General features: G+C 40.2%; 1 protein-coding gene across 12 annotated transcripts in view; it reads left to right on the top strand.

Annotated features, from left to right (window-relative positions):
* Positions 1-16,034, top strand: part of CDK5RAP2 (CDK5 regulatory subunit associated protein 2) — a 190,831-nt gene that overhangs the window by 81,233 nt on the left and 93,564 nt on the right. For all 12 annotated transcript variants that reach the window (XM_074016695.1, XM_005580931.3, XM_065530143.1 and 9 more), the window contains exons 13-14: positions 3,544-3,714; positions 7,569-7,712. Coding sequence is in view for 11 of the 12 variants with exons in the window: in XM_005580931.3 (XP_005580988.3) it covers positions 3,544-3,714; positions 7,569-7,712 (315 nt within the window). In the remaining variant the exon portion in view is untranslated. The remainder of the gene's footprint in view (positions 1-3,543; positions 3,715-7,568; positions 7,713-16,034) is intronic.

Raw genomic sequence — 16,034 nt, forward strand, 5'->3', positions numbered from 1 at the left:
ATAGCATGGAAGTGACGTGCTCTTCTTGGTGTATCTTATTTGTAGGTGCGTAATGTCAGTCTGTCATTATTGGTTAGGTTAGTGCTAGTCACTTGGTTAAAGTGGAATCTTCTGGGTTTCTTCACTATAAAGTCAGTATTTTATTACCTTTATAATTAATTTTGTGGGGAGGTCTTTTGAGACTATATGAATATCCTGTTTCTCTTTATGCTTTGAAGAATTCTAGCATTCATTGATGATTCTTACGTGCAACAATTATTACTGTGGTGTTTACCTAGTTGTTATTTTCTTTTTCTATCTTTTCTTCTACTCTTATTAGTTGTAAGTCTACTATGAGGAAGAGCTGTCCTCTTCCTCCTTCTGCATTTGTTTATTATTTAGTTATTTGTTTCTATCAGTATGGACTTGCAGATGTTGTTTTACTCTATAAGTTATAAGCCATTACTATCATTATTTATTTTATTGTTCAAAGTGACCCATATTTGGCCATTGGGAGCTCCTTTAAATTGATTCCTGTGCCTTTTCAACATAACTCTTTGTTTTTTGAGCAATTCCTTGCTTTCTAGGAGCACAAGATCTCCTGGGCTCATCTTGTATTATATTTTCCCTGCTCCAGGCCTGGAAGCAAGTATTTTCCCAAGAAACACTGGTTTCTTTTATTGGAAAGTGGTATTTAGAAACCAAGATGTGAATGATGGGTATCCTCATTACTACTGGAGTGTTACTGCCTCTAGGATTTGTCAGTGTACAGAGCTGAAATATGTGTATGACACATGCATACAAACATCTATATATCTTTCCAGTTCTGTGTGTATGTGTGTGTGATCATGAATTCAGACTGATTCTACAGAGTTCATTCTTCCCTTTCTTTCCTTTTCTTTCTTTTTTTTTTAAACTGAGTCTTGCTGTATTGCTCAGGCTGGAGTGTGGTGGCGCCATCTTGGCTCGCTGCAACCTCTGCCTCTTGGGCTCAAGCGATTCTCCTGCCTCAGCCTCCCGAGTAGCTGGGATTGGCATGTGCCACCATGCCCTGCCCATTTTGTATTTTTTTGTAGAGACAGGGTTGCCACCACACCCTGCTCATTTTTGTATTTTTTGTAGAGACAGGGTTTCGCCATGTTGGCCAAGCTGGTCTCAAACTCCTGACCTCGAGTGATCTGCCTGCCTCAGTCTCCCAAAGTGCTGAGATTACAGGCCAACTTTTTAGCTTATTGTTTAATAAGTAAGCAGGTTTTCCCTCTTTTTTTTTTTTTACCCCATGTAATTTATTTGTTGAATATGTTGGGTCATTTGTTCTTTAGAGTTTTTCACATTATGGATTTTGCTGACTGTTTCTGTAATGTCATTTGACTTATTTCTCTGTTGACTCTATTTCTAGTAAAGTGGTAGTTTAGATAAGATGCATGGTCAAATTCAGGTTAAATTTTTTGGCAAGATTACATCATAAATGGTCATTTGTACTTTCAAGTATTTGATAGTCCCTCTTTTTGTGATGTTACTAGATATTGATCATTTGCAAATGGTGATAATTTGATTTCATTATTCCTTCTTTTATAGCTGAATACGTCTATAAAGAGAAACTTGGTTTTTCATCACCTATTTAGTTACCCTGAGGTGCAGCTCATACAGGAAAGTCAAAACAAGTTCCCTAGAATCCTCCGATGGTGACTGTATTATTAGCTTTCTATTGCTGCTTCAACAAATTACCACAAACTTGGTGGCTTAACAATACAAATCTATTATCTTGCAATTCTAGAAGTCAGAAGTCTGAAATGGGTCCCACTGGACTAAAATGAAGGTGTTGGCAGGGCTGCATTCTTCCTGAAGGCTCTAGAGGAGAGTCAGTTCCTTGCCGTTTCCAGCTCCTAGAGCCTACCTGATTTCTAGGTCTGAGTCCCCTTTCCATCCTCAGAACCAGCAATATATTTGCATATATGCAGGTTATACTGATTGTGCTGTTCTAGGGACTGTACTTTAGAACCACTGCTTTAAAGAACCCTGTTCTTTTTTTATAGGAAAAGGCATTTAGAGACTCTAGTCTGGATACCAAGGAGGACACCGATTCTAACCTTTTTTAGGGAAAGAAAGGAAACAACAGAAAATAGAAGTTCATATTGATATTTCAAATTCACATTTAGAGTGACAAGTTTTAACTTCTTTTATGTTTGTATTTCTTTTCTACTTAAGGTTTTGGATTTTATGACAATAATTGTTTAATAAATATATATGTTATATATACTCACACAGTTTCAGAATAACATTACCAATATCATTACTTATAAGATGATTACTAAAAACAGTTTAAGATTTTTTTACAACCTCTTTTGTACTTAGAGAAATATCCCACTAGGGATGTACAAATTATTCTGCTTCAAAGTTATTGAAATAATTTCTGTCTTGTTGGGTTAACCAGTTAACTGGTTACAAAGTTAGATTCTTTTGTTTGCTTGCTATTTTTTCAGTTTTAGGGGATTTTTATTTTATTTTGAAGATAATTGTGTAAACATTTAAATGATTGCAATGACACATCTGTAAAATGAGTTCTAGTCTCTGTCTTTGTCTCTTCTACCTTATTCTCTCTTATACCTTATAGGCAGTGATTTAATTTGTTTTATGGTTAAATAAATGGCAGTATGCTATCCATACTTATTTCTCTTGGGTCTCTGCTGCTGCCATACACATTTAACAAAATATTCCGAAGATTACTTTAGGGCAGTATATTTATATATATAGAGAGAGTCCTCATTCCTTTTCCTTTATAGCTTAAGAGTGCTCCACTGTGAGAATGTACCATAGTTTATTCCTCTATTGGTGGACATTTGGATTGTTTACAGCCTTTTGCTATTATGAATAGTGCTTCAGTATTATAAATAGTATACATATTTAAAGGTAGTCACAATCATTCTGTATACAGTTTTTTTTCCTTTTTCTATAACATGGGAATAACATGAACTTTTTAAATGTTATTATAAATTCTTTGTAAGTGGTAGTAAGACAGTGTTTTTCCTGATTGTGAAGATAATACAGGATTATATAGAAATTGTGGAAACTTAGAAAAATAAGTAAGTAAAAATCAATGGAAAATTACCCACAATTCCTCTACTTAGATATACTGTTGTTGTTTTGATGTGTTACCTCATAGCCTTATGACATTTATATTAACATTTAGAAAATAATGAGCATCTTATTATCTGTACAGTTGAATACTCTGGTTTGTTTTGACTCATAATTGTGGGTGTGTGTTTTTTAAATACCATACTCTATAATTATTTCTCTGTTGTTGACTATCTAGTTTCTTTCTGGTTTTCCAGCATTTTAAATAATATTGTGATAAATTATCTGTTCGTAAATCTTTTGCCAAATTTCAGATTATTCTTATAGTGGTTTTTGTAAGATTTTAAGTGAGAAGGAAATATACACTTGTATATTGCCTTAAATACATCTATTATCTTCCTCTCTTGTAGCAGTAATTTAGCAAGTCAAACACATAAGAGATTGAAATTTTTGTCAAGTAAATTCCATTTTTTCATTTTCTTCTGGTAGGATCTTAGAAATGAGGTTGAAAAATTACGCAATGAAGTGAATGAAAGAGAGAAAGCAATGGAAAATCGTTACAAGAATCTTTTGAGTGAAAGCAGTAAAAAATTGCACAATCAAGAGCAAGTGATCAAACATCTAACAGAAAGGACCAATCACAAGGACATGTTACTTCAGGTACTGTAACTTTTGTATTTAAATTTTTTCATTTGGCATGGGTTGTTTTTTAAAAACAATTCTTTTGCAGAAATATTTATGATTACAGTAATCATTGCTATGTTTCAGAATACTTTAGGGCTTTCATGATGTCATTTGGGCTTCAGCCACCAGGGAGGTAAGTGTGGTGAAACAGATACTCAGAGAAGGGAAGAAACGTATCCTGGGTCATATGACGACTACATAGCAGAGCCTAGAGTCACGCTCTGGCTTGTTTTGCCCTAGTGCTCAGGCTACTTCACTGAGGCTCTTCTACTGCAAATGTTTCCTGTTACTTATTTGTACCATGCTCTTTCACTCCCCTTTACTTTCCTTCTGACTGTTCCTTTTTCTTTAGGAGTACCCTTCTTGTTTGATCGTGTAGTGAATTTTTGAGATTCACCTCAGACTTACAGATAACCATGATGGAGTAAACACAGGCATTTAACTCTGCTTCCTACAGAAACCTCATTAGAATAACAGTGAAAGAATAAAAAGGTATAAACCCACAGGGACTAACTAGGAGAATGGAAGGAGGTATAATAGCAAATGTGAGTTGTCAACAGAATTTTGGATAAGTGTGGCTTGTAGACAAAAGAGGTAAAAAGAAAAAAAAGACAGAAAAAAATTTGGCTAAGTGGATGGGTGACCGTGTTAAGGGCATAGGATTCAGCTTTCTCCACACAGCTACATGCCTTTGGGACAAAAAGCCAACAAGAAGCAAGCTGATTTATGCTACAGAACCCCAGAAAGGCATGGCATGCATTGGATATACCTGGTAACTTTAAAAATGGGAGACTGGCTGGAATTCTAAGCAGTTATAGGTGACCCTCTCCTCACAAGCAGGAGATCTCTGGAGACCTTAAACCAGAGAAGCTCTGGCTATGGGGTCACCAGATGTAACCGAAAGCAGGAGTGACCACTTAAGTGAAAACAGGGAGGGAGTGGAAGTGTGCATGCCCAGCAGTGAGATGCTTCGGAGGGGAGAAACAACAGAAAGATGCTGACAATTGGGGGTCCTCCAGCAAAATACCTGGGCCCCCACCTGAGCACCTCACTGTGAGGCCACCTTTGACAGATCCTTTCCACACTCTCAGAGCTGCTGAATACTTCTAACTCCTAAAAGTAGGTGGATGGCCTGGGTTTATCAAATAGGAGAAAAGAATTTAGGAGGAAAGATGACCTGGCGTGGTGGCTCATGCCTGAAATTCCAGCACTTTGGGAGGCTGAGGTCGGCAGATAACCTGAGGTTGGGAGTTCAAGACCAGCCTGACCAACATGGAGAAACCCCGTCTCTACTAAAAATACAGAATCAGCTGGGTGTGGTGGCACATGCCTGTAATCCCAGCTACTCGGGAGGCTGAGGTGGGAGAATTGCTTGAACTTGGGAGGCGGAGGTTACGGTGAGCCGAGATCGTGCCACTGCATTCCAGCCTGGGCAACAAGAGCGAAACTCCTTCTCAAAAAAAAAAAAAAAAAAAAAAAGAGTTAAGACAAAGGCCAAACAGAGCAGAGGTACATAGAAGAAATAAGAAACATGCAAGGAGGAAAAAACAAGACAGCTTTTAAAAATCCAAAAATTCAGGCTATAACACCTTTAGATAAGGCTCTGACAAAAAAGATATTTGGAAAAGAAGAATGACCTATTGGAAATTGAAAGTATGATTGCAAATATAAAAATGTTTAAAAGAAGAGTGAGAAAAGTTAGAAGATAAAGTTGAGTCTTTCAGAAAATAGAAACAAATAAAAAGATGAGAAAATGGGAGAGAAAAGATAAGAAACCTAGAGGCTTGATACAAGAGATCCAAAATATGACTAATAGGAGTTCCAGAAAGACAGAACAGGCAAAGCAGAGGGAAGGAAGTTCTCAAAGTAATAGGAGAAAATTCCCCAGCGTGGAAGGACAACTGTTTCTACATTGAAAGGGCCTGTGATGTTTCTAGCATAAAGAATGAGAAAAGACCCATACCCCATGGTGTGTCATTTTGAAATTTCGGAACACAGGGATAAAGAGAGGACCTGAAAGCCTTCCACAGAGAGGAGAATACAGGGCACATACGAAGAACCCACACTTGGAATGACATCAGAATTCTCAGCAGCAACATTGGAAACCAGAAGATGGAAGAGCAATGCTTTCAGATTTTGAGGAAAAGTGATTTCCAATCCAGCGTTCTGTACTCAGCTAAGCTGTCAGCAAGTGTGAGGGCAGAATAAAGGCATTTTCAAACATTTGGTACCTATGGTCATCTGCCTTCTATGTACTCTTTTGCAGGAAGCTCTTGTAGGATGATTCCATATGTATAAAGGAATAACCAAATGGGAGAGAGGTGGGCTCCAGAAAGTAGGGAATTCACGTGGCATGTGGTGAAGGGAAGTCCTGGGATGAGAGCTGAGCTGCTTATGTAGAAAGCCCAGATTTGAACTCTTGAGGGCTTCAGTTGGGATTTCTCCAAGAAACTAAAATGCAGATGGTCAATTTTTTGATGTGTGATCACAGAACACTGTATGGCTAAGTCATGAGCAGTATCTGCTTGGCTATAATGTAAATGCAGAATATTGATTTAACTAAAATTGGGATATTATTAGGAAAAGTGTTGAAGGACAGAGGATATAAGAGCTGAATCCTTAAACTTCTATGGTAGGAGCCAGTAGGTAAAAATCTAAACTTAAGAAACCAAGCCATGTAAGAATAGGAATGTAATATAGAAACATGGAGGTATATAGCAGAAGAAATAGCTAAAGAGTTGAAAGTTGTTTTTCTCTGGGAGTGGGATTTGGGAGGTGAGAGGAGAGGAGAGGGAGAGGACACCATTTTCCATTTAAGCCTTGTAGTACTATTTGACGGTTAAACTGTACATATCTGTAATTGGACTTTAGAAAAATGAAAATGAATGGTGTAATTTAAGCACAACTGTATTGTTACAATTCTAGAAAGTCAGTATTGGTTATTTGATTCCTAGTTCTTTCTATTACAGTTCAATGGGTTTTTATAAAGAATTACCTCTACTTTTTTTGTTTGTGTTCACCTAATTTCTTATAAAAATTTGAAAGGATACATTAATTCTGCTAGGTGCTTAGGAATAAGATGTGGTTCTTACCCTTAATTTTTGACAAGAGTGGACAGAATCCTAGTTCAGGAGTTACCAGGATTTTAAATAGTTAGGAATAGATTCCATGCAGAAGACTAGCGATACGGTCTCCAGTCCTGTTGTGTTGTTGGATGTTAGATCTTCTGAAGGGTTCAGTCAGTGGAATCGTATTGTGTGTGATCATGAGGGAGCCTTTCATATGTGACCAGACCCTAAAGCAATATTTGCAGTCTTGGCTTTTTTTCCTGGAAGTCAGATCTCCTTTTGGATATGGACAGTTCAAGTTTTACCAAATTTGTAACATTTCAAGAGAGACTAAGACTTCGTTGGGTTTTGATGTACAAGTCTTGTAATCATCTCCATGAGCCTGCAGGGCTGGAAATGATCGCATCCTGAGCAGGATGCACCTAGGTTTGGAACCAGGTCTGTTGGGTCAGAGCCTGACTTTGTCCTCCACACCTTCTGGAAGGTAGTCACAGTGGTGGCGAGCGAGTATGGTTTGTAGCGACTGCCACCGTCCTTGGCTCTGCTTTGCTGGCATGCAGCTATTCTGCAAATTGTAACAGCATAGAAATGGAGTTGCATGACAGTTTTGTAATTGCCTAGTATTTTGGAATGATGAAAATTATGTAGGGGATATAGGAGTACTGTGAAAAAACAAAATATTTTTCCTTAAGGAGTTTGGGACAATTTCTTAATATTTTTTTCTTGATGTCAACTTCCTTATAATTTGTTTTATTTCATTAGAAATTCAATGAAAAATATTTGGAAGTAATACAACAGAACCACTATTTAATGACTGCAGAGGATCTCGAGCTCAGGAGTGAAGGCTTAATAACAGAAAAGTGCCCTTCTCAACAGTCACCAGGCAGCAAAACCATCTTCTCTAAGGTAAGCTTGACTGAAATTGGACATTCACATGCGAATGGATTCATATACTTTTTTGAAACATACTTGATAACTCCTTTGATCTAGAGATCCTCAAATGCCTTCTTGTTGATAATTGAGCCTACAACAGGTAGGAGGAGGAGTTCTTAGCCTACCACGTTACAGATTAATATCCTTCAACTGAGTATTAGTCTTTGCACTGCACACGAAACTGAGAAATCACAGCTTGTTGAACCAGAAGCCTCATTTGCTCTATCAGGGCTCACCTCTTAAGAACTATGTAATCCCAAGTGTTTTGTAAGTGTTCCTGTTTAAATTCACACAAAAAATGGCACAGCAGGCCCTTCCTTATCTGGCCCCAAATCATCTTTCCAATCTCATTTTCTTTCATCTCCAGCAATAGCAAATTTCTTATAGATTCCTGAAAACACCATGTTTGTACCTCTCTGTGTCTTTGCATGTGTAGTTCCATCTGCTTGGAATGATTTTTCCTTCCTTGTTTACATGCTAACTCCTGAACATCTCTGCAGGTGCCTTCTTAGTGTCACCTTCTCTCTGGAGTCTTTCCTGATCCTGCTTAGTAGTGCGGTCCCCTCTAGTAAGTGCCCCTCATGGCACTTACTCTGTACATTGGAGTTATGGGATCCACCCTTCTGCTTCCCCTCACCTGGGCTCCCATATAGCACCATGGGCAGGCACTTCTGGGGTAGGGAACTGGCACATGTTCCAAATCCCAGTGTTCAGCCTGTTGCCTGGCTGTGTAAATATTTGTTGAGTGAATGAATGAATAATGCAACCAGGCAGCCAGATATGGGAAAGGAAAAGAATTAACTTAAAAAAAAAAAAAAACTGGCTTAAATTAAGTTCATACATTTGGAAGATAGAGAACTCTTATGCAAATTAGTTTTCTGATGAATGGCTCTGATTGTGACTTGCAGGTTTGTGAAGGGTGATTCTCAAAATAATTAACAACTGGTACAGCATGGGCATCAGCCTTCAGAAAAGACTTGGGCACTAGGGCTGGAGTGGGGACCTGGAGGCCTGCTCCTGTGCCAGGCACAAACCCTGTAGTTTAAAAACTACTAGGGACCTCCTGGGAGGTCCCTAGGGAGGGACCAGGGCAGCTAGCGTGGTTGGAGTGGATGGACCAGGGTTTATTTTCCAACCGGTGTGGAAGTATTTCAGTATTTTAGCAACCAGTGCTAGCCACTGTGCTGCGTATCTGCTCAGTATCAGAGCTTGTCCTGGGGGTATCATTGGCTGAGCAGTTGGAGCTGTTTCTTAATTCTGACCGTTTGTGTATTTGCATTTTGCCGTTTCTCTTGAGAGCATCAGCGTGGACTTGTGGAGCCCTTGGGCTGGGCCAGCAATCTGGAGGCCTGGATTTCTCTCTGTTGACTCTGTCATTTCACTTACGTAACCTGGGGCAAGTCTTATAACTAAATCTCAGAGGGCTAATATTTTGTGATTCTAACTAGCGTTTAGTTAATTTGATTTTGACCAACTTTAGTTGGCTAAGATTCACATTAACCTGTAATATAAGGCATAGTCTGTTTCACACCAAGATAGCAGCTCATCAGGTTATTTTAGATGGAAATATCTTCATTACTATGAATGTATTTAGTTAAACTAAAATGCTATTTTGAATCACATTTTAGTCATGTAAAAAGTATCTCCTGTAATCCCAGCACTTTGGGAGGCCGAGGCAGGTGAATCACGAGGTCAAGAGATCGAGACCATCCTGGCCAACATGGTGAAATCCCGTCTTTACTGAAAATACAAAAATTAGCTGGGTGTGGTGGTGCGTGCCCTTAATCCCAGCTACTCACGAGCCTGAGGCAGGAGAATTGCTTGAACCCGGGAGGCGGAGGTTGCAGTGAGCCGAGATTGTGCCACTGCACTCCAGTCTGGCGACAGAGCGAGACTCCTCCCCCCCCAAAAAAATTATGTAAATATTGAACAAAATGTTTATAAATTTATTGGACAGGTTGCGTATTTTAAAATTTCAGTTTTATCATTTTGTTTTTAGTTTTTTTGTGCTAGGTGATGTACTTCATATGACCAGAAATATAAAGGTACTGGCTGGCATTTTGGTAATATTCAGATCCTGGTGATATTTAAATTACTGTGTCAAATACCTAAGTATTTTAGCAAAGGCTTTAATTGTGTTCTGCAAGATGAATTGCAAATTGTAGATAGAGATTTACTGGCCAGGCATCATAGCTCACACCTGTAATCCTAGCATTGTGGGAGGCTGAGACAGGAGGATTGTTTGAGGCCAGGAGTTGGAGACCTGTCTTAGCAACCTAGTAAGACCCCAGCATCTACAAAAAAAAAAAAAAAAAAATTATAAAAATCAGGTTGGCATAGTGGTGCATGCCTGTAGTCGCAGCTACTCAGGAGTGAGGCAAGAAGATTGCTTGAGCCCAGGAGTTTGAAGCTGGAGTGAACTATGATCGTGCCACTGCACTCCAGCCTGGGTCACAGAGTGAGACCCAGTCTATTTATTTATTTATTTATTTATTGAGATAGAGTCTTGCTCTGTTACCCAGGCTGGAGTGCAGTGGCATGATCTTGGCTCACTGCAACCTCCGCCTCCCGGGTTCAAGTGATTCTCCCACCTCAGCCTCCCAAGTATCTAGGATTCTAGGCATGTGCCACCATGCCTGGCTAATTTTTTTGTAGTTTTGGTAGAGACAGGGTTTCACCACGTTGGCCAGGCTGGTGTCAAACTCGTGACCTCAAGTGATCCTCCTGCCTCATCCTCCCAAATTGCTGGGATTACAGGCATGAGCTACCTCTCCTGGCTGAGACCCAGTCTTTTTAAAAAACAAAACAACAGCAACAAAAGGATTTTAAGTGATCACTTAAGAATTGTAAATTTCTGCTGTCACTTTAAGAAATCCCAACTGTTGCAGCCTTACAGTCGTACCCCCCACTCCCCCGGCCCCAAGAAAGGTGTGCTTTTCAGATCATAGTTCTTTCTTTGTAGAAAATGTGAATTTATTCTGCTGTGCCCTTGGCTATTTTGTGTTGGTTTAGACTTCATCCTCTGCCCATTTCTAGAAAGAACTTGAGGCTATGATCATGTCTCCATAGACTCTGAGCAGTCTGTTTTCCTTCTAATCATTGTGTGATCCTGAGAATTAATGCTAGATGACTAGGGAATTGAAGAATAGAGAGCACAACACACTGACCATATTTAACTTACTGCAGCCAGAGATTGATAGCTTGGTTATTGACATGGTTGGGACATCGCTGCTGAATTTTCCGAGTATTAAAATTAATGTCTTTGTTGCAGGGCTGTGACATAGCTACTGAAATAGACCCCATCTACCTACCAGGCCTCTAAATTGCCTGATTACCAAGAAGTGATCCATTAAGCTTTCTCATTACAGGTCTGCTGTCTCTTTAGATGTGGTCTGCACGTTACATGTGTTTCCTTCAAGTCATTAAGGAAACTACGGTAAAGTAGAAAATGCCCGACTTTGGCGTCAGAATGCCAGTCCTACTACTCACTAGGTCTGTGATCTTGGGCAACTCACTTAATGCCTCTGAAACTCACTTTCCTCATCTGTGAAGTGGACAGTTACATGCCTGCCTTTTGAGAGGATTAGAAATAATGGAAGTGGATTAGTTAAGGTTCTTTTGGTTGCAGGCCACAGAACCTCACGTTGGATAGTTTGAGCACAACCACCATGAAAGGGAATATTGATTGGGAGCAGACTTGAGGCTGTCACAGATGCCAGGCAAGACTTGAGCAGCCACACTTTGGGGAGGGTGAAACTGGGGCAGCACCATGGACCTCAACCACAGAAGTCCCAGACTCTAGGGCTCTGTCGGTGACATGACACAGACCCCGAGACTCCCAGCTGTCTGGTGTCTTGGTTTAAATCTTTCAGTTCTTGGGAGAGAACTGTACTGGTTTAGCAAGTGAGCCCAGGGCCTGGCTTACAAAGGAGAGGAGTCTTCTTGGGACTCACCCCTGTATTGTAGGGACAGTTCTCAGGTGAGGCAGGGGAATGGGGTGAGCGAGGTGGTCATTCCAAGGGCCATGGAGAACACATCGCAGAGCCAGACACTCAGCAGATGTGCAGCAGTGATGAGTCTTCTCTGCACTGAGAGACCTACTGTCTGGGTTGCTTTTTGTTTGGAGGGGCTGGGTGGAGAGGGGAGAGTGGGGGTTGGTTGCTCCTGCTGAGCAGGTGCTTCTCATGACTCCCCTCTGGGCATCCTGGCCGCCTGCCTGTGTGCCGAGGAGATCTACTGGTTTGTCAGCTCTGCTGAGGGAGCCAAATGACTTCATTCTAATGGGGCATGATTCAACACAGGGGAATAGGTGATTGATGAAATGGGACCCAAATGGCTTCAAAGAGTTCATTTATTTAACATGGGTAAGCAATTTGCTTCTAGGAAGACGTTGACTCACTCTGACTTCCATTATGCAAAATATCCCCAGGAATCTCTGCTCTTAAGATTCATATCGGTCTCTGAGTTCCCCTCTTACCTACTTAATCATCAGTTTAGCAATTATTTGTGGCAGCGTTTGATTTGTGCCAGACACTGTGCCTAGCTCAGGACACTGTTGCTTGCCAGGAGCCCTCAGCCTTGTAAACAGGTGGCTGGCATGCCAGCTCTGGGGGCTGGAGGAGGACATCTTTGTCAGTCAAGGAAGGGCTTCCTGATGAGGTTTGGCCTGAGCAGATCCTGTAAAGTGCTCTCGAGTGTGCCAGTGGAGAATGGTAAATGACAGCACTGGGTCTCGGGGGGATAGGCATCCCCCCTGGGACTCTGGTGGAGGGATTTCCCAGTTCCAGTGAGATGCAAGGGCAGGAGCTGAGGAGAGTGGTGTCCTGAAAATTCTGAGGAACCTTTGGAATAGCTGCCAGAAAGAAGAAAAGAGCCTGAACTGAGATCCAGGCCCTGGTGTGGCAGGCAGTGGGCTGTCCTCCCGTAGGACTAACAGCCAGCCTGCAGAGGTCCTGTTAAGATACTGGGTCTTACAGGTATACATTCCTGGAGTGTCTGTGCCATCCATCAGAAATCCATGTTTACTGTTTTTTTCCCCAATCTTTCTTGGTTGGCTTTGAAGTTACATACTTAGGCACAAATTCTGACTTTACCAGTTACTAGCTTAGTGGACTCTAACAAGTTACTTCTGCTCCTACAGAGTCAGTTTCATCATCTGAAAAATGAGAAGTTCCCTGGAATGCTGTGGCAACTAGAGATAATATGTCAGTAGCTAGTATAGCACTTGGAGCATAAGAATGATGGTAACAGCTGACATTTATCAAATGTTTGCTTCACGCCAGGCATCATTCTGAGAACTTTGTCTGGATTAACTCATTTAATCTCTTTTATGCTCCAGGACGTATGTAGAATTATTACCACTACTTAGAGGTAAGAATATTAGCATACAGGCCAGGCACGGTGGCTCACGCCTGTAATCCCAGCACTTTGGGAGGCTGAGGCAGGAGGATTGCCTGAGCTCAGGAGTTCACGACCAGCCTGGACAACACGGTGAAACCCCGTCTCTACTAAAATACAAAAAATTAGCTGGGTGTGGTGGCGTGCGCCTGTAGTCCCAGCTACTTGGAAGGCTGAGGCAGGAGAATTGCTTGAACCCAGGAGGTGGAGGTGGCAGTGAGCAGAGATTGCGCCACTGTACTCCAGCCTGGGTGACAGAGCAAGACTCCATCTGAAAAAAAAAAAAAAAAAAAAGGAAAGAAAAAGAATATTGACATAGAGAGGTTGAATAACTTGTTCAAGGTCGCATAGTTCATAAAGTCACACATTCTTAATCATCACTGCCACTCATGCTAGGTGCTCAAGAAACAATAGATTTTCTTATTTTGTCACTGGCTTTTCTTATTTTCTTTGGCTGGCCTTTATGTGGCTGACAGTGATGATGTTACCCTTGCCAAGCACCCAGATGCATTATATTTAAGGCATCTATTATAGGGTAGTGATGGGTGGGCTGAAGAGAATGGGCCTTGAAGCCCACACCTGGCCTCACCATCCTGACCTTCAGCATGAACAGCCTTCTGTGTCACAGTTTCCTCATCTCTAAAATAGGGAGTGTAGTAACACGTAAGCACATTGGGTCATTGTGAAGATTAAATGAGAAAATGCCTGGAATGCACTTAGCATGGTGGCTGGCGTACTGGTCCTGGAGAGCCTCCTTGGTCTTGACGTCCTCTTTAAATCCTTCCCACTCTTCTCTGAGGTCCTCTGGCTGCACACGTGGTTGTGTGCAGGTGGGAGCTGAGAGAATCCCACATGATTCTGTTGTTGTGTACAAAAGGCATTTGGGAACTCCTTGTGCCAGTGACATGTGGCATGATTTACAAAAGGGCCTGACATTTCCAGCAGTCTGGATGACTAACTTATCATGACCAGACTGGTGGTTTAGCATTTAAAAGCTTTAATTGGCAGGTGGTGCCTTGGCCTTGTTTTGTCAGGATTGGAAGCATAACAGTATTCCCCTGGATCAGGGCTTCTTCACCTTTTTTGCCCTCTGCATCCTGTTGGGAATCTACTGAAGCCAGAGACCCCTATCTTGAAAAACTGTTTAAATGCATATAATATATATGTAAGATTCTAAAGGAAACCAAATATTTTGAAATTAGGTTATCAAAATATAAATTATGCTATGGAAATGGTGCTTCCTTATTAATATGTTAAATAGTAAGATATGGTGGTGAGTATAAGTAACTACCGTAGTTATGAAGTAGTGATAAGAATGAATATTTTGAGATATCTGCAATATATACAAAATAACTATTTCTTTTGATGACAAAGTCAAGGTAATACCACTAGTATTACTATGGTTTGTAGCAATAGCAGTATTCCTTCAATTCATAATTGAAGGTAATGCTAAATTTCAGTTAGAGGTTAGTGGAAATAGAGATGTAATTTTTTTCCCTTGCTCATATTCCTTCAGCCTGTAAATTTTAATCAGGTTGAAAACCCCTGTCGTAGGTGGTATCTTAGCTTTAGGAGAAAACGCAAGTCAATGTGAACTACAAAGGCTGTTTGCAGCCCCAGTTTCTTCACGAACTGAACATCCGCCTCCAGCATTTAGAGAGCACTTAGTTGGTGATAGGCACTGTGCTGGATATTCTGTATGCATTAACTTCATTTTAACGCTTTTTCTTATTTTGAAATCGTTTTAAATTTGTAGAAAAGTACAAAAATAAAGGATTGTATTTTTTCTGAGCCTTCTGAAAGTTGCCAATGTGAAGCCTTGTCCCCTCTGAATGTGCTAGTGTGTATTTCTTATAAACAGCAACATTCTCCTGTATAACCTCAGCCCAACCACTACAACCAGGAAATTAGCCTGGACTAATTTCCTTCAACACTACCTTCTAATCCTCAGACTCATTCGAATTTCATCACTTGTCTCAATAACACCCTTTGTAGCAAAAGGATCCTATTTAGGATCATGCCTTGCATTTAATAGTCATGATTCTTTAGTCTTTAGTTTGGAGCAGTTCTAAAATCTTTCCTTGACTTTCATAACCTTGGCACTTTTGAAGTGCCCAGGCCAGTTATACCGCAAGAATGTCCCTTCAGTTTGGGTTGTTTGGTGTTTTCTTGCTGATTAGATTCAGTTTATGCATCTTTGGCAGGAATATCATGGTAGCGATGCTGTATTCTTCTCATTGTGTCCTGTCTAATGGTACACAGTTGGATTTGCCCCATTACTAGCCATGCTAACTTTGATAACTTTATCAAGATAGTGTCTGCCAGGTGTCTTGACTGTCTAGTTATGCTTTTTTCCCTTTGTATTTAATAAATATTTTGGGGGAGGTGTTTTGAGTCTATGTAAATATCTTGGTCTTCAAACTTTTACTTACTAGTTTAGCATCCTTTTGTGTTTCTTGGTAATTATTTATTACTGTGATGGCTGGCGAAGGGTGATTTTTCTAATTCCCTCATTCTTTCTACACTTATTAGTCATCATTTTTCTACAAAGAAAAACCTACTCTTTTCCCCTCCTATTCATATCAGTATGGATTTATGAATTCCTATTTTATTTGGTGGATTATAATCTGTTACTATCAGTTATTATCAGTGGATTATAAACCATTACTCATTATTTATTTAAATGCTCAAATCATCCACAGATTTTGCTTGTGGGAGCCTTTCCAAACTGGCTGTGTGTGTCCTTTTGACAACATTCCATCATTATAAGCATTTCTTTAAAAAATTTTTTCAGCTTTGAGTTATAATTGACAAATTAAAATTGCATATATTTAAGGTACACTAGATGTTTTGAGATATATATATATACACACACATTGTGAAATGATCACCATAATC

The sequence above is a fragment of the Macaca fascicularis genome, chromosome 15 (genome assembly GCF_037993035.2).
Source record: "Macaca fascicularis isolate 582-1 chromosome 15, T2T-MFA8v1.1".
In the NCBI taxonomy this organism is placed as follows: domain Eukaryota; kingdom Metazoa; phylum Chordata; class Mammalia; order Primates; family Cercopithecidae; genus Macaca; species Macaca fascicularis.